The sequence below is a fragment of the Acinonyx jubatus genome, chromosome D1 (genome assembly GCF_027475565.1).
Source record: "Acinonyx jubatus isolate Ajub_Pintada_27869175 chromosome D1, VMU_Ajub_asm_v1.0, whole genome shotgun sequence".
NCBI lineage: Eukaryota > Metazoa > Chordata > Mammalia > Carnivora > Felidae > Acinonyx > Acinonyx jubatus.
In genome coordinates, this window is record NC_069390.1 from 11407120 (window position 1) to 11431270 (window position 24151).

A 24151-nucleotide genomic window follows, 5' to 3' on the forward strand; every position below is an offset into this window, starting at 1 on the left:
CCCTTCCGTCCTCCCCAACCCCCCAGTCTTGAAATGCCATCCTCTCCCCACTTTCCAAGTTCCGTTGGTTTGGGAAGTTCCCTCTGAACTTTAAAGACAGGGATGAGGACTTGTCCAGAGATCCCTGCTTGATCCTCTCCAGATCGGGTTACGGGTTACGCGTGCTGGGGGCCTCTGAGGCTGTCACTCCTGCTGCACTCACCACAACCTACCTTCAACACCTGTCTAATTGGGTCAGTCTTCCCTCCTCCAATGTTTCTGCTGGGAGGCAGAGAGTTCCCATGTGTCCCCGGTGCCTGGTCAGTGGCTGGCACAGATCAAGCTCTCCAAACCTGTTGTGGAATGAATGAGAGTCATGGGTCACGGGAAGGTTTTAGTGAAGATTTGGAGAGCAGATTTTGGGAGTTCTTGGGAGTTTTTGATTGGTAGAGAGAGGGGGAGAACCTTCCTGTCAAGGTGAATGATTTCCACAAGTGGAGTAACTCTGCCCTGAGAAAGTTCTATGCCACTCTATTGGGCCTCCCTGTTTTATTTACTTGACAGCGCTTATTTCCATCTGAAATTCTGTTTATTTGCTTGTTTATAAACCATCTCTTTCCTCTGTCACTCTGTGATGCAAGTGCCGCTGGACAGGTATCTTGTTGGTGAGGCCTTGTCTTTTTTGTTACCTTTCTTTTTTACTTTTCCTTTTCCAAAATTTTTTGCATTCCCTTAACCCCGGCGTTTAGAACAGCACTTGGCATACAGAAGGATCTTAAGAAATAACTGTCGACTAATTTCAAAGGGTGAACGTTTTTACTCCCCCATCCCAACGTAGTACAGTTTTACACAGACCCTTTCTTTCAGTTTTCCAAACCATCAATTCTGAATTTGCTGCTACACTTTCCGTGTCTGGCAAAAATACCAACCCTCAGAATAAGAGGTCTTTGCCATGTAACCATTCCGGCCGTCTTGGTTACTCTGATTCCATCATAGTCTCTCAGCCTAGGAAGATTGAAAACACACAGAAGGTCCTTACTGTTTGTTTACCATCTTGAAAGCCCTGGGGAAACTCGAAGGATGAGTTCGTGTTTGGAAAAGCAGAAGAGCTGTTACCAGAAGTGGGGTTCGAACCCACGAGGATATAAATCCATTGGATCTTAAGTCCAACGCCTTAACCACTCGGCCATTCTGGTACGCTACAAGCTTGCACTTACTTTTAGTCAACTTGAACAATATAGAGTTATGGAGGTATCCAAACAATTAAAAATGTGGATTGAGATGTAAAAGGACAATGTGGGGGCGAAAAAAATCTCCGAAACTTACCAGGTCGTGCCAATTTCTCCGCCTCCAGTCACCGGAAACCCTGGGGTCCCCTGAAGGCGACTGGGAAGACTCGGGTGACAGGTCTCCCAACAACTTCACACGAGAAGACACCACAGGGAGTTGGAATGAATTTCCTTCCTTTTCATAGTACGCGAGTGAGATGGGGAATTTTAAAGGTGTTAAGGTGGGTTTTTTCTTCACTTCCCAAAACAAAAGCGACTCTGGTGGGACTCGAACCCACAACCTTTGAATGCCTCCATCTGTCTAGAAGTCCAATGCGCTATCCATTGCGCCACAGAGCCACGCACTTGGGCCCTTCCGCGCTGCTTACATCAAGGCAGGCGCAACGTCTGCCCCGAGACACCCGCCGCGGGTCCGGCCGCGCCTTCCTTCTCGGAGAAGTGGCGGAGCCCGTGCAGCCGAGGAGAAGCGTGGGTGGGAGCTGCGCTTGGCGGCCCGACATCCTTCTGATAGTTCCTCTCCGTAAGCGGTCGCTGGGCATCAACTCTCAGTCTCCTCCCACACTGGAAAGAGAAAGGTCTTTATGTGCACTTATTTCACCCTGGAGAGCTATTGCAGCGCGCGGTTCCATAGTGTAGCGGTTAGCACATCTGCTTTACGCGCAGAAGGTCCTGGGTTCGAGCCCCAGTGGAACCACGAGGCTGTAATCTTCCCCTTTAGCGCTGTTTTCAGGATTTGCTTTGTCAGCCAGATCTTGAGTTTTACTCCGGGAAGCGAGGGACGCCGCGGTTCCGCCGCGGTTCCGCCGGGACTTGGCGTTGAGCCAGGCCGCGCGGGCTCCAGTCCGGTGGGCGCCTGAGCAGATCGGCCGCCGCGGCTGCCCCCGGGTGGCGCCTCTGGGGAGGTGCAGGCCGCCGGGCGGGGCTCCGGGCGCAGCGCGCCTCGGCGCCTGCGCCTTCCCGACCGCAGTCCTGCCTCCCGGTGGCTGGGCAGGAGTCCTGGGCCCACCTGCTCCTCCGCCACCTTTAAAGGTGGCGGCCACCTCCTTCTTTTGTTGATCAACACCAACTCCACTGACCTCATTGTTTATTGAAATTAAAAATCTTTTTGAAAAATTACATGCACATGTTAAAGATTTCAAAGAGCTCCACGTGTCTTACAGTGATGTGCCCCTCTCACAAAGCTTGTCTCCTTGACCAAACTCTAGCCCAGCTCCCCTGAGCCCTCCTGTCAGTGAGGCCTGTCAACCCCGGCCTAGGAAGACTTGAACAAACAACAACGCTGAGTTTCTAGCAGCATCCTAAGGTGACCCTAGGTCCACTTACAGTGCTGAGAAGACTGGCCAAACAATTTACTGTTGGTTCCAGCCAACGCCTGACACAGGGCCCCTGTGTTTCAGCCTCTGTGGGAAGGTAGGAGCCTAACTTCCTTAGAGTTAAGAACCAGTTTAGCAAACCCACATGAGGTTTTCAGGGACCAACTCCACCTGCTTCCAGATTTTTGTAATTTTCGCTCCCTGGGTCTACTGAGCTGCCATCACTCGCCTCCCGGTCCCCTCATGTACAAATCGAAGGTGAGTGCAGTTGACGCTGGACACTTTTCCCTCTTGCCATAGTATATTACTGATTAGAATCTGTGCTGTTCCCTTTAACTCGTGTCCAGCTTTCTCTTGGATACCTCCTGCCTTTCAACTGCTGGGAGTTTCTTTTGTGACCCTTCCGAGCTATTCTTTGCACTCTCCAGTGTAGACGTGTATTTCCTTTATTAGCCACTTCGGATTTTTGTCCAAAAGATAGCATACGATTGGTACTGCTCCCCTCAACCCAACACTATTCTGGAAATCTTACTATGTCGTTCTTAAGTCTGCTCGATCTTTGACTTCCAGTGTTTGGATGTACCATAATTGTTTAGTCTGTGGTATTTGATGAACAATTAACCTGTGGTCCATCTTACAATGCTGTGGTGGATTTCCTTGTTGATTGGTTTTGGGGGTAGATCAACATAAAGAGTAATAATAGCAAAATCTTGACTAGGCGTTTCCTACGTGGTTAGGCAGGAGACTCAGTTGACTCAGGGGATACTCAGGATGATTGTGTTATGATCTAACCCATTTGGGAGACGAAGAAGAGGCATAGAGAGGGTGATTGCCCAGGGTCACACTGGCCAGGGACAGAACAGGATACCAACCGAGGCAGGCAGAGTAGTGCCTTTTTGTTTTAGAAAAGGAATTGCCAGGCATATGTATGTTATATTTCTATGAATGCTTTCACCTCCAAAGAGCTTGGACAATATTATATTCCCACCAACGTGAGCGTGCTTTGCTTCATCTCAGTCTCTCTTAAATAAAAAGTATTAACGGGCTTTTGGGTCTCTCTGCCTTTTGAAAGGGGAAAATGTCTCAATTTACATGTCTTTTATCAGAGTAAGGTTGAATATTTTTTCATATGCTTAAAAACCCATTCTCTTTCCTCCCTATCTTCCTTTTTCCCTTCCTCCCTTCCTTCCATCCTGCAATCTGTTCAATCCTTTTGTACAGTTTTCTATTGTATTGTTAAGGTTTTCTTATTGATCTTTTGGTGCTTTTTATAACTATAGATTTAGATATGTTTGCAAATGTATTTCCCAGACTTGCTGTTTGCCTCTTAATTTTATTTTTGCTACTTTGTGCTATGCAGCCATTTAAAACGGTTAATGTAGTCAAATTCATTATCCTCTTTTTTATTTATTTTTGAGGGGGGGGGCTTTAAAATTTCTTGCCTGGAAAGTGCTTCCCCATTCTGAGAGTATATTCCAAAAGTGATGCTATATTTTCTCCAGATTATTATTTCCTTAAAATTTATCTGTTACATCGTTGGTCCTTTTGAAATCTCTATAACTAGTGCTGTGGTCTGAATGTTTGTGATGCCCCAAAGCTCATATGTTGAAAGCTAATCCTCAGGGTGAAGGCTGGGGGTGGGGGTGGGGCTTTGGAAGGTCCTGAGTATAAAACCTTATGTGGGATTAGTGCCCTTTTAAGAGAGATGCCAGAAAGTTCCCTCACCCCCCCTGCCATGTAGGACGGCAAGAAGGCAGTGATCTATCAACGAGGGTGTGGCATTCTCACCAGACACCAAATCTGCTAGTTCTTTGACCTTGGTCTTCCCAGCCTCCAGAACTGTGAGATGGGTTTCTGCTGCTTCTAAGCCACCCAGTCTGTGATATTTTTGTTACAGTAGCCTGAACAGACTAAGACACTGGATAAACCATGAGACAGGGACATTAGACCCCTATAGAGGGATTTTATAAATCACTCTGGAGGATTGGGGTGTGTAAATCAGTCAACTTGGTAAAAATCACATAGTTTTCAAAAATCAGACTGGTTCTGCCTGTCTCTAGCTTCAAGTTCCTTAACATCCTGTCCTTAGAACTTTCCAGGAGTTCTGCTGATGTCGGCTTCCCTTCTGGTACTCATTGGGCTCATCAAGCCACCTTCCTTCCACTTTTCTGTGTTGCATCGGCTGGGCTCCTTCCCTTCTCACAAAGGGCATAGCTTTGGGTGGTCTAGCGCAGACTATAGAAGCTCAGCCTGTGGACTCCAGAGCCAAACTGTGGCTTCAGTTCCCGGTTCTGTCGCTCTCGGTTGTGTGACTGTGGCACAGTACATAACCTGTCTGTGCTGTGTGATACTGGCTTGGTTGCTTAACTGCTCTGTCATAGTTTCCTCCTCTGTAAAATGCAGATAAAGCTCAGGTGAGATTCTCAAGAAGATTGAGTAAATTACTGTATGTGAAACATTTTATTTATTTATTTATTTATTTATTTATTTATTTATTATTTTTAGAGACAGAGAGAGAGGCAAAGGGAGACAGGGAGAGAGAGAGAGAGCAAGAGAGAGAGAGAGAGAGAGAGAATCCCAAGCAGGCTCCACACTCAGTGCAGAGCCCAGCTCAGGGTTAGTGGGATCATGACCTGAGCTGAAATCAAGAGTCAGTGGCTCAACCGACTGAGCCCCCCAGATGCCCCTGTACATAAGTATTTCAAATGACATGCATGGGGTAAACACTTAGCAAATGTCATCTACCATCATCATCATCATCATTATGATTTGGCAGATAAGTCTGGTAAGTTTAGGTAGAACAGTATGGTTTTCCCATAGGGACGTTTTAATTTTTTATTAAATGTTTATTTATTTTTGAGAGAGTCAGAGAGCAAGCAGGGAAGGGGCAGAGAGAGGGGAGACAGAATCCGAAGCAGGCTCCAGGCTCTGAGCTGATAGTAGAGAGCCCGATGTGGGGCTCAAACTCAGGAACTGCGAGATCATGTCCTGAGCTAAAGCCCCCAACTGGGCCACCCAGGTGCCCCCCCCCACCCCTCCCCCCGCCAGGGTATTTTCAGAAAATGCTAAGTGCTCAGAGCATGAGCTCTGCATTTACTGACCTCTCTTCTTGCCTTGTAGGGGCTCAGTCTTCTTCCTTTGTCTTTTCATATGGTCTGTCCTCTGCTTCCCCTTTTCATAAGAGCATCAGTAATACGGGACTAGGGCCCATCCTAATGGCCTCGCCGTAGTGCAATTACCTCTATAAAACCGTCTCCAAATAAGGTCACGTTCTAACTTTCAGTGCCATGAGATTGTTCAGCAGGTGGTGCTGAAGAGGAGAAGGCCCTCCCCTACCGAGCCCCCCAGCGCCCCCACACTTACCATTTTACCTGCAATCTTACTCGTAGGTATTTACCCAAGGGCCATGAAAGCACCCATTTACACAAAGTTGGATGTGTAAATGTTCATAGCAGCTTTAGTCATAATCCCCACACTGGAACCAAACCGAATAGACTTGACCGGCGAATAGGTAAGTAAATGGTGGCACAGCCATGCCACTGAAAAGCCCTTAGCGAGAAAATGGAATGAACTTCCGATGTACGCAACAACGTGGATACATTTCAAAAGCGTTTTGCTAAGTGAAAGAAGCCACATGGGAGGGGCGCCTGGGGGGGCTCAGTCCTCTAAGCGTCCGACTCTCGATTTCGGCTCAGGTCATGGTCTCAAGGTTCGTGAGACGGAAACCGAGGTGGGTTCTGTGCTGATAGCGTGGAACCTGCTCGAGATTCTCTGTCTCCTTCTCTCTCTGCCCCTCTCTTTCTTAAAATAAATAAATAAATAAATAAATAAAATGGTTTGGTGCAAATGTTCATGTCTTTAGCAAAGGTGCACTTTGCCTTTGACCTCAGTTCTTTCTCAAAGGCACGTGGTTTTATGATGTGATTTTTCAGTGCCATGACGTTGTGCAAGACGTGATGCTGGATGAAAACTTGAAGGCCCTCAGTCCTTTGGGAGCCCCACTGTCCCCTATTTTCTTGGACTTTCAGCCTGCTGGCATCTCCCGGGTTATTCAGATAGGCCCACTGACCTTCAGGATTTAGAACGTGGCTCCTTTTAGTGGCTGTCACCCGTCCCCTGCGTGCTGACACTGGACAGGGGTAGTGAAGGGAGCAGAGCGGAGCACAGGCACGCTGTTCCATATTAATGGGTCTGAGGGTTTGGTAACTGGACCTGATGGTCTGGGGGGCTTCATACGTGCCCAGTGGTTTTCAAGCTCTTTTCACTGGAGCACGTGCTAAGAAATACGTTTTATTTACATCAAGACCACTATACTCAAGTAGAGTGAAATAAAGGTTTCAGGAATGAAATGGCCTGAAATAAAGGTTTCAGGAAATGATGCTTTATTATTATTATTTGAAGAATTCTATGCCTTTTATTCTACCCTAAACTATTCAATTTAATTAAAAAAAAAAGTGCACGCGCAGACCTATTAACGACTCACACCCCTTAGAGTTTCTGCAGTTTGAAAAACACTGACCTGGGGGGACACCTGGGGGGCTCAGTCGGTTAAGCATTTGCCTCTGGGTTTCGGCTCAGGTCATGATCTCACGGTTCCTGGGATCAAGCCCCGCATCGGGCGCTGCACTGACAGTAGGGAGCCTGCTTGGAATTCTCTCTCTCCTTCTCTCTCTGCCCTTATCCTGCTCACACAGTGTCTCTCTTAAAAATAAATAAATAAACTTAAAAAAAAAATAAAGAAGACAATTAAAAAAAGACAAGACAAGAAAAACACTGACCTGGAGCAGTGCTGTCAAAGTGCGGTGAAACACAGGCCCCTCACACCAGGACCACCGGAAAAAGGATGTGGATTCCTGGTATCCAGGAAGACTATTGATCTCTTCACTGGTGCCTGGGACTTTACATTTTAAGTAAACGGCTAGATGATTCTGTGCCCGCTGAGGTTTGGGAACCACTGGCTCAGGAGCACATTGGCTGCCCTTGCAGAAGCTTCCAACTGTGATCTGTGGATCCCTGAGGACTACAGTGGATGTACTTCAGGGAAACATCTACAGAGTGGCTTCTCTTGATCTGTGTGTGAGTTCATGTGCAAAGTCGTTTGTCTCAAAGAAAGATCTGAAATTGGAGGAAAGAAAATGCATGCGATAAGATGCATTACTTCATCTCTGGAAGTAAAAAATTTCAGTTAAGTTCTGTCTGCCAAAGGCAGAATCATGGAAGGGGAATGGCTCCCTTTAGAGGTAAGGAAATTACAAAACATTTTGCTTTGTAGACCCTAGTCCTGATTGAAGAGGAGCTTTCTCAGAAATACAGCTTCCTAATGTGGGAGATATTGAACAATTTAGCAAAAACTTAAATATCTTGTATTAGAGGGGTGCCTGGGTGGCTCAGTTGGTTGAACACCCGACTTGAATTCAGCTCAAGTCATGATCCCAAAGTCAAGGGATTGAGCCCCACGTCTGGCTCCATGCTGAGCGTGGATGGAGGCTGCTTAAGATTTCCTGTCTCCGTCTCTCCCTCTCCCTCTCTCTCTACCTCCTTGCCCCTCTTCCCCGTTTGCACATGCACTCTCTCTGTAAAAAAAAAAAAAAAAAAAATCTTGTATTAGAATCCATATATTAAAAGATTGTTGTCCAACAAGACATTCTCATCACCTTAAAGGAGAAGAAATATATTTGCTTGGGAAATGGATTTTAATCGATACTACTTGTCTGTAAAGTACCACAGTGTTTTTGTAAAAAAATTTTTAAATGTTTATTTAGTTGAGAGAGAGAGAGAGAGCATGAGCAGGGGAGGGACAGAAAAGGAGGTAGACACAGGCTTCAGGCTCTGAGCTGTCAACACAAAGCCCAACACAGGGCTCAAACCCATGAACTGTGAGATCATGACCTGAGCTGAAGTCAGATACTTAACCAATTGAGCCACCCAGGCACTTCTAAAGTACCATAGTCTTTTGGGAATGCCATAATCAATTAATTTTCTCTTAAAAGGAAGCGTGTGTGTGTGTTTTAAAATTGACATGCTATATATATATATATTTTTTCCTGTTCTAAGCAGTCTATATGTAAGCATACATGTGTATATACAGGACACACACATATTTTTTTTTGTCTCGTGAATCCTCAATTCATTATTTACCTCTTAAAGACGAAATGCTAAAAGAGTGTATGAAGAAAGGAAGTTTAAGTTTTAAGAAAAGCATGATTTTTTTGTAAACAAAGTGATTTATAAGGGGGGTAGGAGGATGAACAAAGTAGATGAAGGGGATTAAGGGGTACAAACTTCCAGTTATAGAATAAGTAAGTCGCGGAGATGAAAAGTACAGCATCGGGAATATAGTCAGTAGTATTGTGATAACTTTGTATGGTGACAGGTGGTGACTACACTTACTGTGTTGAGCACTGCTGGTTAATGTACAGAGTTGTTGAATCACTACGTGTGCACCTGAAACTAATAGAACATTGTATGTCAACCATACTTGAATAATAAAACTTTCTATTTTATTATTATTTTTTTAATGTTTATTTATTTATTTTGAGAGAGAGAGAGAGAGAGAGAGAGAGAGAGAGAAAACGGGGGAGGGGCAGAGAGAGAGAATCCCCAGCAGCTTCCGCACTGTCAGCGTGGAACCCGATGCTTGAACTCATGAACTGCAAAATCATGACTTGAAGTGGAATCAAGGGTCCGACGCTTAACCGCCTGAGCCACCTAGGTGCCCCAAGTAATACTAATGAAAAAAAATTTAAAGTAATTTACAAGGAAGAAAATATCTGCTACTGTTGATAAAAGAACACACTGGTGAGGGCAGAATGTGATTCTGTATTCTGGTTCAAAAGGAAGTTTGAATTGTTCTTGCTGTTTTTGTAACATGGGTAATTCGATACAAAAGTCAAGGCTGAGGTCAAAAGTGAGGTGAATGGTTTTAATTCTAGGCAGGAAGTAACAACCACCCCAAAGAAGCAAATGTAGATCTTTTAAAAAAGATCTTCCAGCTTTGGTGAAACAGCCATGAGTCCAGGATCTGGCATAAGCACGTGTGGATTTTGTTACCAGTGTTTGCCTTGCTTTGCTGTGCTGAAGTGATCCACCCTTCTGCACCTGGGTCTCTTGGGCTACCTTTGGACTTGGAGTCACCCCGTCACGTCCACCCAGTGCAGCTTTCCAGTTCTACATCTCCTCTACCCTCGGAGGACACCTGGCGCCTTTGACTAATCCAACAAACCATCTGAAATGAATCCCCAGAGGCGTACCCCTGAAAATAGACTCAGAGATGCCCCCTCCCCACCGTCAAGACCAGCAGATTGCTATGGCCATCCGGAGACGTATCTAACTCCGGAAGTGGTGGCATTCTATCTAGCTTGTCCCCCATGAACTGTGTCTATCTTAGGAAATATTCTAAGAGCAGGGATTTCAAGCCAGCACCAAGGGAGGAATACTAGGCAGTGTTAGACATGTTTGGGATGGGCTATATTTTGGCAGGCTTCCCTTACTTGTGTTTTTCTTGGAATCGGGCAGCTCAAATGGCTCTTTACTTCTTTTACTTCATGCATCCATCAGAGATTGCATGGGAGAGAAGCCTGGGATCCAAATGCAACCCAAATTCTAGTTGACCACCAACTTCATCTCTTTACTTGACAAACTTAATAGGTTTCCAGGAGACGAACTCAAACAAAATATTGTTTTCTATTCTCTTAAAAAGGAGGTCTGGATAATGAAAAATGAGTTTCTTCTTCTTCTTTTTTTTAATGTTTATTTATTTTTGGGAAAGACAGAGAGAGAGAGGGAGAGAGAGAGCAGGGGAGGAGCAGAGAGAGGGAGAAATCAACTGAAATAGGCTCCAGGCTCTGTTAGTACAGAGCCTGACACAGGGCTTGAACCCACAAACCGTGAGATAATGACCTCAGCCGAAATCGGGACACTTAACCCACTGAGCCATGCAAGTACCCCAAATTGAGTTTATTCTTTAAAAAAATTTTTTTTATGTTTATTTATTTTCTGAGAGACAGAGCACTAGCAGGGGAGGGGCAGAGAGAGAGGGAAACACAGAATTCAAAGCAGGCTCCAGGCTCCACGCTGTCAGCACAGAGCCTGACACGGGGCTCGAACTCACCAACCATGAGATCATGACCTGAGCTGAAGTCGGCTGCTTAACTGACTAAATTGCCCAGGTGCCCCTGAGTTTATTCTTAAGCCGTTGTTTCTTGTGGACTTGAGTCAGGCACATTCTAGCAATGCACACAGGATAGGATTCCTTTCTCTGGAGGGTTGGTTGGGAATGAATGGCTGGAAATGATGTTGAAATTCTTAAAGGGGCCCGAAGCCCTCAGGTATTTACTCCTTGGTCAGGTGAAGACAAGCAAACACCTTTCATAATACTACACTAGAGGAGAGATGTTTGTGGATGGGCTTGTTTCAGACCCTATCAAATCCCGTATGAGGAGGCAGGAGTAGGGAACCATGCACTTAGCTGAGGGTCAGATAACTCAGATCCAGCCTTGCCTCCACCATTAGTTAGCTAGGAAACCTTTGGCGACACACAAAACTTACCTCAACTTCTGCAAGGGAAACCCAGAGGTTTCCATAGAAAGATGTACCCTGGGTCCTCCAAGGTTGGCAATGGAAGATGATTTCCACAAAGGGAGGGATGGCTGGGCTTTCTGGCCTTGACTCCTGGTCCCTGGAGATCATTTTGCTAATTACTGGTTGGGCAACAACAGCCAGAGCTCCACAACTGAGAAGTCACTTTCTCTCAGACCTCATTTCCTCACCTGTAAAATGAGGTGTTTGGGTGATGCAAGCTTTGGAGTTTCTTGAAGAGAGACCAATTTGTGGACTGAAGACTCTAAGTCATTGACAATTTCACCAAGAAAAAAACGTTTCAGAGAAGGCCATTTCAGGACACTCTTATTAGAGGATGCTGTTATAAGACACAGGGGAAACTTTGGCCTCAAGATGGTCTTATTGATTGGGGTCTGCTACTGTGTTGTGAGAGAATACTTTTCAGTTCTGACTCTCAATCTGGACTTCATAGCCATCTATTCTTTTTCTGAAGGTCCAAGTCTTTTCCTCAGTCTCTTCATGGCTGACTTCATCTCCTGGTTCCTGAGGGTGTAGATCATGGGGTTCAGGACCGGGATGATGACTGTGAAGGTGATGGAGACAGCTCTGTCCATGGGAAGGGCAGTGAAGGGCCGGGCGTAGACGTAGATGCAGGGCACAAAGTGCAGGGTCACCACAGTGATGTGGGCAGTGCAGGTGGAGATGGCTTTTTTTCTTCCCTCCCCGGCGTGAGACCTCAGCATCGTCAAGATGACTGTGTAGGACACAAGGAGGAAGACAAACCATAGTGTAGAGATTAAGCCATTGTTGGAAATCATTAAGACCTCAAGAGCAAAGGTGCTGGTGCAGGCGAGTTTGAGGACCTGGGGGACGTCACAGTAGAAGCCATCAACAACACTGGGTCCACAGAAGGGGAGGGGCAGCAACAGGGAAATCTGCACAATGGAGTGGACAAAGCCCCCCACCCAGGAGGCCACGATGAGGGCAGTGCATCGCCCCCTGCTCATGATGGTCACGTAGTGCAGGGGCTTGGAGATGGCCATGTAGCGGTCGAAGGCCATGACAGAGAGAGAAAAAATGTCTGCCCCCCCGAGGAGGTGGAAGAAGAAGATCTGAGTGATGCAACCATTGAAGGAGATGGTCTTCGTCCTTGACAGGAGGTCTACGAGGACCTTGGGAGCGGTGATGGAGGAGAAGCAGATGTCCAAGACGGAGAGATTGCGGAGCAGGAAGTACATGGGCGTGTGAAGGCGGGACTCGCAGGTCACAGTGACCATGATGAGGAGGTTTCCCAGAAGAGTTGATGTGTACACCAGAAATAACATAAGAAATAAGGCCAAGCTTAACTCCCGGGACTGGGTCAGTCCTTGAAAAATAAATTCTTTCACCCTGGTGTAATTTCCCTGCTCCATTGTGTTATGTTTCTTCGTCTTCAACTACCTAAGGAGAAAATGGAAAATATGAGGTGTATCGTTAAAAACGAAAGGAATGTGAGCTGTAGGACTGGAGTGTCTCAAGGGTTATTTTTGCAGTTATTTTCCTTGTGGGCAGGGATGCCTACAATTCAGGAAGATATCCCCAGTAGATGGTGTGTTTAGAGTTCCTTCAGAGTAAATGAAAAAGTGAGTTTCCAATGGATGTGATTAATCAAAGCACCAAAATCAGCATGCTATTAAATTCTTTTGACCTTTTTTTATGGTTGCATAATTTTACATATCCTGTACCCCTCTTGAAAAGTCCCTAGATGGCCTGAGAAGCAAAGAGGACTCATTTTGTTTTTCAGTGAGAACTCATATATCTCATTGTTAGGACGTGGGAAACATGCCGGGGAAAAGTATAAAACAGGGCCTGAGACGGTACTGGAAGCTTAGAGCGTCTTGTCTCACCATCTTCCACAGTAGATGATCTGCTTGGCATAGTCTGTGCAAATTGTCACGATGCTTGATGATCAGCACTAAGGCAAGAAAAACCATTTCCAGTTTGCCTTCTCCCCTGAGGATAAAGAGGTTTGCAGCAGCTCATGCAATCTGAGCACAAGCTGCTTTTGTTTTCAGTTTTTCTTCTTTTTGGCGGCTTGTTCTCTTTGGTCCACATGGGACTTGGCAAGTGCTAGCCACAGCCCCTGCTCCTCATAACGCTCTTGGCAAAGGCTTTCTCACCGAGGCCACTGCACAAATGGCTGTCTTTTCTCGGGCTCCCTCCCTTCTTAACACCTACCTTTGGATGGCACTTCGTCTCACCTCACTATTTGTAGAGGCTTCGGTTTTGTGCAAAAAAGCACGGATTTTAGAACCAGTTGACCTGGATTTGAATACAGACTCTGTCTTAACTGAGTAGGTGGCTCAATTAGTAGGTGACTCTGAGCTTCTGTGTATCATCAGTACAAGTGGGCAGAATCATGCTTGTGTCATAGGGTCGTGAAGTTCGAATGGACTTGTTTAATTCTTTAACCTGAGTTCCCACAGACCACATGTCCCCTCATGCTGCACCAGTTAACATTTTGCTGGGCCAGTCTTCTCGCAACATTATTTGGGAGATGCTGGTACACTTCTCCTATAAAAGATGGTGTTTTGAAATAATTGCAATAAAGATCAACTATAGTATTTTTATTAAATGTTATTTATTTATTTATTTATTTATTTTAAATGTTTTTTTTTTTTTTGAGAGAGAGAGAGAGAGAGAGTGAGCAGGAGAGGGGCAGAGAATGGGGGGACAGAGGATCCAAAGTGGGCTCTGTGCTGACAGCAGCAAGCCTGATGCAGGGTTCGAACTCATGAATCAGGAGATCATGACCTGAGCTGAAGTCAGATATTCAACCAACGGAGCCACCCGGGCGTCCCTCAAATATAGCATTTAAAAAGCAGATACATTCCACACAATGGAATATTATTTAGTTATAAAAAGAAATGAGCTACTGAGGCACAAGAAAACAAGGAGGAAGCTTAAATGCACAATTCCTAAGCAAAGGAAGATCATCTGAAAATATATATACTGTATGATTCCAACTATATGACATTCTTTCTGGAAAGGCAAAACTGTAGTAGAAAAGTTAACGGTTGTCAAGGGCTGGGGTGTGCAGGTGGGGAGGGATGAATAGGTGAGGCACAGGGGACTTTTAGGGATTTTTATTTTTAATCATGGATACATTGTTATGCCCAAAATTCATGATCCCCAAAGACCACCAGGGAGCTGAGTCCGATGCAAAAGCAAAGAGCCTTTATTTGAGCTAGCTCGAGCTCAATCCCCTACCTGCACTGAGGCAGCGGTGAGATACCGGAGAGAGAGGGAGTTTCAAAAGCACAAAGGTTTTATAGGGATCATGGCCTTAGCCGATTGGCTGGGAAGGGTCGTGGCCTCAGCCGATTGGCTGCCAAAGTGTGGTCCCAGATCAGCAATTATCAGTGGTCACCTGGAACTTGTTAAAAATGCAAATGTTGGGTCTGGTGGTCACAGACCCACTGAATCAGAAACTCTGGGGGTGGGGCTCAGCAATCTGTGTTTGAACAAGTCTTCCAGCAGATTCTGATGCACCTGAAGTTTAAGAACCACTGTGTCTGAGGTTGTTTAACGTGTTTGGCCTCAGTGTATACAGAACGTTTCTCACTGGTCACCTATTAACCATTGGCTGTCAGCCTTGCTGTGCTAGAGAAATACCTACCACCAAACACCATCCCCAGAGACTGATTAATTGGTTTGGGGAGGGGTCAGTTATTAAAATGCTCCCAGGTCATTCTAAGCCTGGACAGGGTTGAGGGCTCCTGCCTCTGGCCCTCCCTCTTCTACTCACACTTTCCACGCCTCTCACACTCCCCTTCCTCCCACCTCAGACTTCGGAAGAATGCATCAATCGGTAGCCTGCTTTCTTAGAAAACATAAGTTACTCAAGGCGGGGATGCGTGGTCTGAGGTTTGAGCGGGAACTTCTTTCTGCGGCCATGTCAGGGACATAGTCACTAGTTGGCCAGCCTAGGTCTGCTCTTTCAACATGGCATCACACATTTGTCAGATCCAGAGAATGTACAACACTAAGAATGAGCCCCAACGCAAACTAAGGACTTTAGTTAATAAATGTATCTATCCTGGTTCCTCCGTTGTTAACGAACACAGCGCACACCCATGCAAGATATTGATAGTGGGGAAACTGGGGCGGGGCAGGGGAGGAGAAGGAGTGTGGGGCTGTCTGTACCTTCTGTTTAATTTCCCTGTAAACCTAAGCTACTCTAAGAACTAAAATCTATTAATTTTTTTAAAAAGCCGATATACCAAAGGATAAAACGATTTAGAACATTTACATTTGGTAAAGGAACACATTAAAAAAAAACCTTTTAAGGGTGCCTGGGTGGCTCAGTTGGTTAAGTGTCTGACTTCGGCTCAGGTCGTGATCTCGTGGTTCATGAGTTCAAGCCCCGTGTGGGGCACCGTGCTGATGGCACGGAACCTTCTTGGGATTCTCTCCCTCTGCCCTTCCCCTGCTCTCACACACTCTTGCCCTCTCTTTCAAAATAAGTGAATAAACTTTAGTAAGTAAATAAATAAATAAAAACTTTTATTACCAAGCATCACTTTTTTTTTAACGTTTATTTCTTCTTGAGGGAGAGACAGAGTGTGAGTGGGAGAGAGAGAGAGAGAGAGAGGGGAGACACAGAATCAGAAGCAGGCTCCAGGCTCTGAGCTGTGAGCATAGAGTCCGACGCGGGGCTCAAACCCATGAGCTGTGAGATCATGACCTGAGCTGAAGTCTGATGCTTAACCAAAGCCTGACGCTTAACTGACTGAGCCACCCAGGCACCCCACCAAGTGTCACTTTCTATAAATCCTAATTCAGTGATTTCCCCCTGCTTCCCATCCTGTTACAAAGAGAAGAACATTTGCAGTAAGTCCTGCTTTGGGTGTCGACAGGCATCCGGCTTTGTGGTTTTGTCACCTGCTTACAATAAAATCTCCCTTTTCAGATCTCTCTTAAAAAAGCTCCATCCACCCCCAAAAGTTCCCTGTGCTCCAGAGAACTGCTGAGTTCTTGACCCAAATAATTCTGTCCAAACCTCTGCACCCAGACAGGCCCCAAGTTTATCAGGGCCTCGGGCAGCAGAAGTCTGTGTCCTTAGGATGACACCAGCCACCCCCCCCCCGCTCCCCATTCCCCCATTCAAACGCCTCCCCGAAAAAGCCCATCAGTGCCAGGAAAATTTTCTGTGTGAGAGAGACCCCTGACCTCCCTTTCTCAGAGCATTTACTAAAAAGGGCTTGTAATGGTGAACATGTATTTCTTGCAACTCAGTTTTTCTACAAGGACTGGAGAGCTGTTCCTTTGGTTGTAATCATCAGGAAGGATGGGCCTCTGTCTCCCTGTCTCTGTGCGAGGTCAGAATGCTGACTTCCGTAACTGCCCGCCGGCAGACAGAGCAGAGGCCTAGTCTCAGGGACATGGACCCGCTTCTTGCCATCTGTCCCTTCTCTGACGCTTGCTTCTCCCTCATTCCCCGTCCAGAATGCCCGCCCGGTCACCTCTGTGCAGATCAGGATGGAACTCACGTCCCCCACTGCCAATACTTAATATGGTCCTTACCACTACTCTAATATCTGGCAGGGCTCAGCTGTGATGCTGCTTTGTATTCCTTCCTTCCATATTCTGTCCACACCGAAGCCAGCAGGGGCCTGTCGTGAACTACAGGGTCCTCTGATCTCACTGAACTGTCTCTTGCAATTTCTCATCAGAACAGAACTTCTCCTTTGCTCAGTTTCCTCCCGTTCTCTTTCCCTTGGAGCCCAAGCCACACACAGCTAACTTTCTAGGCTTTCCGCCAATGATCTACTGACCCATCAATAATTCTCAGGGAATGTCACTGTCTTCAAACATTTTTAGTTTTTAAAAGGGCCAGACATTTTCTCATTAAAAAAAATTTTTTTTAATGTTTATTTATTTTTGAGAGAGAGAGACAGAGCGCGAGCAGAGGAAGGGCAGAGAAAGGGAGACACAGATTCTGAAACAGGCTCCAGGCTCCAAGCTGTCAGCACAGAGCCTGACGTGGGGCTCCTACCCAGGAACTGTGAGATCATGACCTGAGCGGAAGTCTGGCATTTAATAGACCGAGCCACCCAGGCGCCCCCAGAGTAATATTTAAAAAAAAAAAATTTTTTTTTTAATGTTTTTATTTATTTTTGAGACAGAGAGAGACAGAGCATGAGCAGAGGAGTGACAGAGAGAGGGAGACCCAGAATCCAAAGCAGGCTGCAGGCTCTAAGCGGTCAGCACAGAGCCTGATGCGGGGCTCAAACTCACGGACCCGGAGATCATGACCTGAGCTGAAGTCGGACGCTTAACCGACTGAGCCACCCAGGCACCCCCAGAGTAATAGTTTTTAAAAAAAAGATTAAAAAAAAATAAACTCAGAACACACGTAGTGTTTTAGGGAACACACAGAGGATTTTGCTTTTATTTTGAGCTGTGGCGGAAGTAATATGGCGTGGAGGGAAGACACCAGCTTGGGGGACAGGAGCTTCGGTGGGTTCACAGCGATGGGGGAATCTCTAAAGGCAGCAAACTCCGGGAGGCTCAGTCTTTTCCTCAGTGAAAGGGGAACACTTGCTGCCGTCAGTCCTTCTGAAAGTAGGCCAGGGATGCCTGGGGGGGCTCAGTCAGTAAAACACCAGACTCTTGATTCGGCTCAGGTCACCATCTCACGGTTTGTGAGTTTGAGTCCCACATCAGGCTCTGTGCTGACAGTGCGGAGCCTGCTTGGGATTCTTTCCCTCTTTCCCTCCCTCTCTGCCATTCCCCTGCTTGTTCTCTCTCTCTCCCTCTCTCAAAATAAATGAATAAACTTAAAAAACAAAAAAAAAGAAAGTAGGCGACATCTGCACAACACAGTACAATATTAAATGGACCCATTGATTTCTAGGCCTTTGGAGCTTTAATGCTGAATTGTTTTATTTATTTATATTTATTTATTTATTAAAAAAATTTTTTAAATGTGTATTTATTTTTGAAGGAGAGGGAAACAGGGTGTGAGCAGGAGACGCGCAGAGAGAAAGGGAGACACAAAATCTGAAGCAGGCCCCAGGCTCTAAACTGTCAGCACAGAGCCCAACACCAGGCTCAAACTCACAAGCTGTGAGATCATGACCTGAGTCAAAGTCGGATGCTTAACTGACTGAGCCACCCAGGTTCCCCTGAATTGTTTTAAATCCTATTGCCTCAACTACCTCATGACTAGTCAAGGGCCGTTCTGCCCACTGCCTACGAATGGTTAAATCTCCATTAACCACAAACTTCAATTATTTCTTGATATTTAACTGTAAGCCGACTGGTGACGTCAAGTCAAACTGTTGACATCAAGGATTTCTGGAGGCAGCTTATCGTAGTGGTTGAGAGAATGGGCTTTGAAACCCAGATGTGTGAGGTTCTGTGCAGAAATTAGTCCTGGATGTGACCAATCACCAAAATTACCAAGAAATGCCAAAAATGGTGCTCTGCTGTGCACAAAATATATGTGCAACTAGGAAACGAAAAGGTGGAGAATGTATGGGTCTGTTTGGAACAAAAAAAGAGGAAAGAAAACAGACAAGCATCGTTTATAAATTTGCTTTTGTTTTTGTTTTTGGCAAGAACAAACTCAAGATCCCAAGTGCTTCTTCAGAAGCATGGCCAGGTCGACCCGTTTTCATAAAACAGGTTTATTGGGGTACCTGGGTGACTCATTGAGTTGAGTGTCTGACTTCAGCTCAGGTTTTGGTCTCACAGTTCGTGAGTTCGAGCCCCACATCCAGTTCACTGTTGTCAGAGCAGAGACTGCTTGAGATCCTCTGTCCCCCACCCCCCTGCCCCTTCTCTGCTCATGCTTTCTCTCAAAAATAAATAAACATAAATGTTCAAACCCCTTTTGTGATTCACCATAACATTTCAAAATGGGCTGTGCATGGGCACACACACACAGACACACAGTCGGACATGTGAGCACCCACTAAAGTGCCCTTATAACAAAGTGACCTCATTAAAGGTCCCAAACTTGAATCCCTTACCTGAGAAGCAGAGCCTGCCATTTGGTTGCACACACTGACCTTAGGAGACGCTAACCGTCAAACAATATTCTCCCGTAGGGCAGACGTGCATCTGAGTGTTGGTTGGGTCAACGTCTTCTTTCCTACTGTCAGAGGCAGACGGCAGCTCCAAGAATCACCTCTGCACGGTCCTCCCACAGTCCCACCACACTGCTCTGTGGTGCCTCTGACATGAGCACCAGTCTCCCAGGCCCGGACCTGATATTTCACCGCAGGGAATAGTTTTGGATGTGACTGCTAACTCGAACAGCTATACTCTCCTTTTGGGATGAAGCTCCCTTGAGTGTTATTAAGAAGTCATGTACTGGAAGATGTGTGTAGATGCCTTGATTTCAACCCAGTGAGACCTTTGTCAAACTTCTAAGCTACAGAACTGTGAGATAATTAATGTATGTGGTTTGAAGCCACTTCGTTTGTGGCAATTAGTTTACAGTGGTGATAATAAACTAATACACTCAGATTCCTCAGATCAAACTATGTAGAGGCCACATTTTACACGTACTTACGTGTAAAGCTTACATGTAAAGCTCCTTCATGAGGTCACGTGGAGGTCTATGGTATATGAACTAAGATCAGTTGGCAAATAAGACATAAGGAAAAACAAAGGGGATGTGTGTATGTTTGAACTTAAAGAAGAAGGTAAGATGATCTGCTATTGAATAAAGATCTTCTTTAAGTAAACCTTTTCCCATAATTTTCATAAATTGAATCACTTATTTTAGGAAGAAAGAATAATTATCCTTAATCAAATGTATTCATTTGGATTAAAAATAACCTTGGGCTTAGAGCCCCTTTGCCTGAAGGGGGGCTCATAGGGGGAGCCTGCCTCCTTAAGAGGCAGGAGTCTGCTTCCGTAAGTGGTAGAACCTCAGGGAAAATGAACAGAACCCCCAGTAGGCTGTATTTCAGCCCATTCCAAGCTTTTTTCTTCCTAGGCAGATGCTTTGCTTGAGTCCTATTGATACGTGTAATCAGAAGCATCATAAAGATTGGGAAATGCATCTTCTCCCTGGAGAGGTGGGAGTAGGAGCAGATAAAAGATGTGTTCGTACTGTTCATCCATCGAATATCTAATGGCAAAATGTTTACTGAGCATCCACCATGTTCCAGGCCCTATGATTCCAGAAGTCCTAAAAGCAGAGAGTTGCATGTTGCTTCCCATCTCATTCCTTAATATCATTTTTGAAACCTTGTCTCTCACCATAGACCATAGATGGATGGTCTCGCTTGGATATCGCATATCATAGATATTGCATATATACAGACATTTGAAATGTCTATAGCAGGGGTGTCTGACTGGTTCAGTCGGTGGAGCATGTGACTCTTGATCTTGGGGTTGTGAGTTCAAGCCCCATGTTGGGTGCAGAGATTACTTAAAAATGAAATCTTTTTAAAAAGTTGATCTGGTCTAATCATTTGATCTGATCATTGTTATTTTTTTTATTAAATTTTTAAAAATATTTATTTTTGAGAGAGAGAGAGACAGAGTGTGAGTAGAAGAAACACAGAGAGAGAGAGGGAGACACAGAAGCTAAAGCAGGCTCCAGGCTCTGAGCTGTCAGCACAGAGCCTGACACAGGGCTCAAACTCATGAACTGTGAGATCATGACTTGAGCCGAAGTCAGACGCTTAACCCACTGAGCCACCCAGGTGCTTCTGATCAATGTTATTAATACAATTGATCTGATCATTGTTATTAATAACTAAATACTTCTCTAGCTGTGGCTGATACTATCATTCTATCATTCTGCTTGTCAATAAGGGCTCAGTACCTCTGAATCATCTCTGACATTCCCCACGACCCTTTTTTTTTTGTCTTTTGTAACCTTTTCTGAATAAATTAATTTCAGGTTTCTTTCATAATTTGCAATAATTTTTCATAATTTACTTTTAGAACTTCGTTGGTCCTGGACCTGATGTTCGTGCTCTTGTGCAATCCCCTCGTCTTGTGTGTGGACTGAATTTAGTGATTTGCTTCTGGTGAACAGAGGTACAGCCAAAGTGATAGGATGTCACTTGTAAGAGTAAGCTATAAAAGACCAACTTCTATCTTGCTGCACACTCTTTTGCCTTGATTGTTCAGTCTGATGAAGTAAGCTGCCATATTGGAGAGAGGCTGGAAGATCGTCTCCAGCCAACATTCAATAAAGAACTGAAGCCCTTAGTCCTGCAGCTCAATGTTTGGGCCAACAATCATGTCAGTGAGCTTGGAAGCAGATTTTTCCCCAGTCGAACCTTGAGATGAGACAACTCCCAGCTGACATTTGACTGTTGCTTTGTGAGAGACCCGGAAGCAGAAGATTTAGCTAAGCCATGCCTAGTTCCCAACACACATAAACTGTGATTTTTGATTTTTTAAAAACCTGCTTCCTTTAAAAAAATGTTTTTATTTATTTATTTTAAGAAAGAGAGAGAGAGAGGAAGAGAGAGAGAGAGAGAGAGAGAGACAGAGAGAGAGACAGAGAGAGAGAAAGAGAGAATCCCAAGCAGACTCCACACTGCCAGTGCAGAACCTAACACAGGATTCAAACCCACAAATTGCAAGATCATGACCTGAGCCGAAACCAAGAGGCAGACACATAACTGACTGAGTCACACAGGCACCCCAAAAACTGTTGTTTTAAGCCACTAAGTTTTGGGGTAATACAATATAATAGTAATAGATTACTAACACAGCACTGAACTAATAGTCTTCTTTATTGAGTAAGAGCTATATTGACAACATTCTCTTTCAGACTTGAAAGAGTTTGAATTTCTCAAAGAAGTCCAGAATGGCAGGATCACTCCTAAACCAGCTGATTTGTGCATATAGATATGTTGATTTGCTTATGAAAAATACAGTGTAAATGTAAAATCAAGCTTCTTTATATAGAAAAAAAAATCATAGGTGATAGGACCAAGCATATGTGACCTGTGTAAGATAAGCTAGAATCAGTTTATATGTATTAGTTAATTAAGGAAATGTCTCTACCTGGAGACACAGAATCTGAAGCAGGCTCCAGGCTCCAAGCCATCAGCACAGAGCCCAATGTGGGGATCGAACCCACAAACCACGAGATCATGACCCAAGACGAAGTTGGACATTCAACTGACTGAGCCAGCCAGGCACTCCAAAAGAGAAGTAAATTTAATGTTTTCATGAATTCAATTGCTATCCCTCACTGCATTTGATCAGGTTATTTTGCATGTGTAAACAATCTAAGACAGCTTCCTGGGTGCCTTTTGCTGGATTGCTGTCATTTGTAGGGTCCTACACTTGGGAACATAAACTCTGATTGTACACATCTTTGGTTAGTTAAAATTCCACCCAGTCACAAAGGTTTTGTTCAAGGTAAAGTCAGCAGAGGGACAGAAAAGAAAAAGGCATCGTTGTGAAAAGTACATAGGATCTGGAGAACAATGATACCAGAGCAAAGATGGAGCCAGGTGGTAAATGATCATTTGTTCCGCAGATGAATCTAACTGAAGACAAAACTTTGTCTTTATTGGAATTTTAATGCTTGGGGAAGTATGTCTGATATTGGAAAATAATTCGGAACATTTTTGAGTGGTGGGAATGGAATAGAACACAGGAAAGGACAATCAACAAACAGAAAGACACTCATCTCTGTAGAAGCTTCTGCATTAATAAATGTTTGTTTACCATTAGCCTATGGCAACTATGGGGAGAAATGAGGGTTGTCTTCTATAAGGGTGTCTTCCAGACCTATCTTCTTTGGGCACTTTACTCCAGTGTTTTTTCTTTGCGGACCTGGTCTTCCAGTTTATTGTCATTCTAATTCCCAGGATTACCTTGATCCCCTTCCCCTTCTTTTAAATTAAATTTTCTTTCCCCCAATTTTCTTCATTTCAGTTTAGTTCTTTGTGCATTCCAAGGGTCTAGCAGTATTTCTAGCACATCTATATATTAAGAGAATCCTTTTAGAGACAAAGTCTTAGTCTCTGTAATCTTATCCAATTGTGATTTCTTAGCAATGAATCATAAATGTGGAAGAGATCATTAGAGTTCACCATTTTTCACGTTCTCCTTTTCTTTCTGGGAATAGGGCTAGATTACATTCTCCAGATTCCTTTGCGGGGACCTGGGACCATATGATCAAGGGCTGGCTCATGGAATGTGATCAGAAGTGGTACATACCACTCTCAGGACTGGCCAATAATGATCCCTCCCCTCTCCCTATAATTCTTAATCCTCTCTCCCTTTCTTCATTTGTTAGATGAATGGAGAGATTCTAAGGATGTAGAGAGAGGTAGAGCCCAAAGTGGAAGAAGCTTATCTTTGTAAATGACTGCATGGAACAGCTCTTTCTAAAGACCAGCATTGGTTTGTGCCATGAGCAGGAAATAAATTTCTACTCACTGCAAAACATCTTTTGAAGCTCTCAGGTAAAGTGCCCACAACATTTCTTTTAAAGCTCTCTGGTTAGTAAGTACTTTGCTTTTGTCATAGCATTTGATCTACTCTGATTGACACATGAATGCCAGCTTCTGTGGCTTGAGCATAATCATGAAGAGAGACATCATCTAGTAAAGTCAATAGGGCCCAGCAAAATATCAGCTGGACTGTTCGGTAAAACTTTTGCTAGTACTATTCTCATTCCTCTCATTACAGACACTAGAAAATTCCCAGATTCAACAATTAAACCTTCATGCTTTTCATGACCCTTTATTTACCTTCTAATGGATTGAGTGGAAAATATTAAGGAGTTTTGAGGTCCCTATGTGCAGAAACAGTGAGGAATTTGGGCCTGGCTCACCTGTGATTGGGATAATCTTGCTATACAGTGAGGAGACAGTTTTTCTCCAGGGGGAGTGCTTAGCATCTCTATTTGCTTAAGCCTTGCACAAATCCAGGTGAGTTGTCCATAGCCTTTACCCATCATTTTTATTTCTTGATGAATACTCCTGCTCACAGTATTATCTTCTGTCTAGGAGGAAACCATGGCTTTGGAGT

General features: G+C 44.8%; 1 protein-coding gene and 3 non-coding genes across 4 annotated transcripts; 1 reads left to right on the forward strand and 3 right to left on the reverse strand.

The window, feature by feature from the left end:
* Nucleotides 1-1092: 1092 nt before the first annotated feature.
* On the reverse strand, nucleotides 1093-1175 carry TRNAL-UAA (transfer RNA leucine (anticodon UAA)). Its single transcript has one exon. It is a non-coding gene; the product is annotated as a tRNA-Leu (tRNA).
* Nucleotides 1176-1521: 346 nt separating this feature from the next.
* On the reverse strand, nucleotides 1522-1607 carry TRNAR-UCU (transfer RNA arginine (anticodon UCU)). Its single transcript is given in 2 exon segments — nucleotides 1522-1557; nucleotides 1571-1607. It is a non-coding gene; the product is annotated as a tRNA-Arg (tRNA).
* Nucleotides 1608-1889: 282 nt separating this feature from the next.
* On the forward strand, nucleotides 1890-1962 carry TRNAV-UAC (transfer RNA valine (anticodon UAC)). The gene has a single exon. It is a non-coding gene; the product is annotated as a tRNA-Val (tRNA).
* Nucleotides 1963-11616: 9654 nt separating this feature from the next.
* On the reverse strand, nucleotides 11617-12778 carry LOC106977921 (olfactory receptor 4D9-like). The gene has a single exon (XM_015075496.2). The coding sequence runs from the start codon at nucleotides 12550-12552 to the stop codon at nucleotides 11617-11619; it is 936 nt and encodes a 311-aa protein (XP_014930982.1). The 5' UTR covers nucleotides 12553-12778.
* Between the last annotated feature and the right edge of the window lie 11373 nt (nucleotides 12779-24151).

Bases quoted from the DNA above. Each gene is read 5' to 3' on its own strand.
- LOC106977921 (XM_015075496.2), bottom strand. From the start codon at position 12,552: ATGGAGCAGGGAAATTACACCAGGGTGAAAGAATTTATTTTTCAAGGA.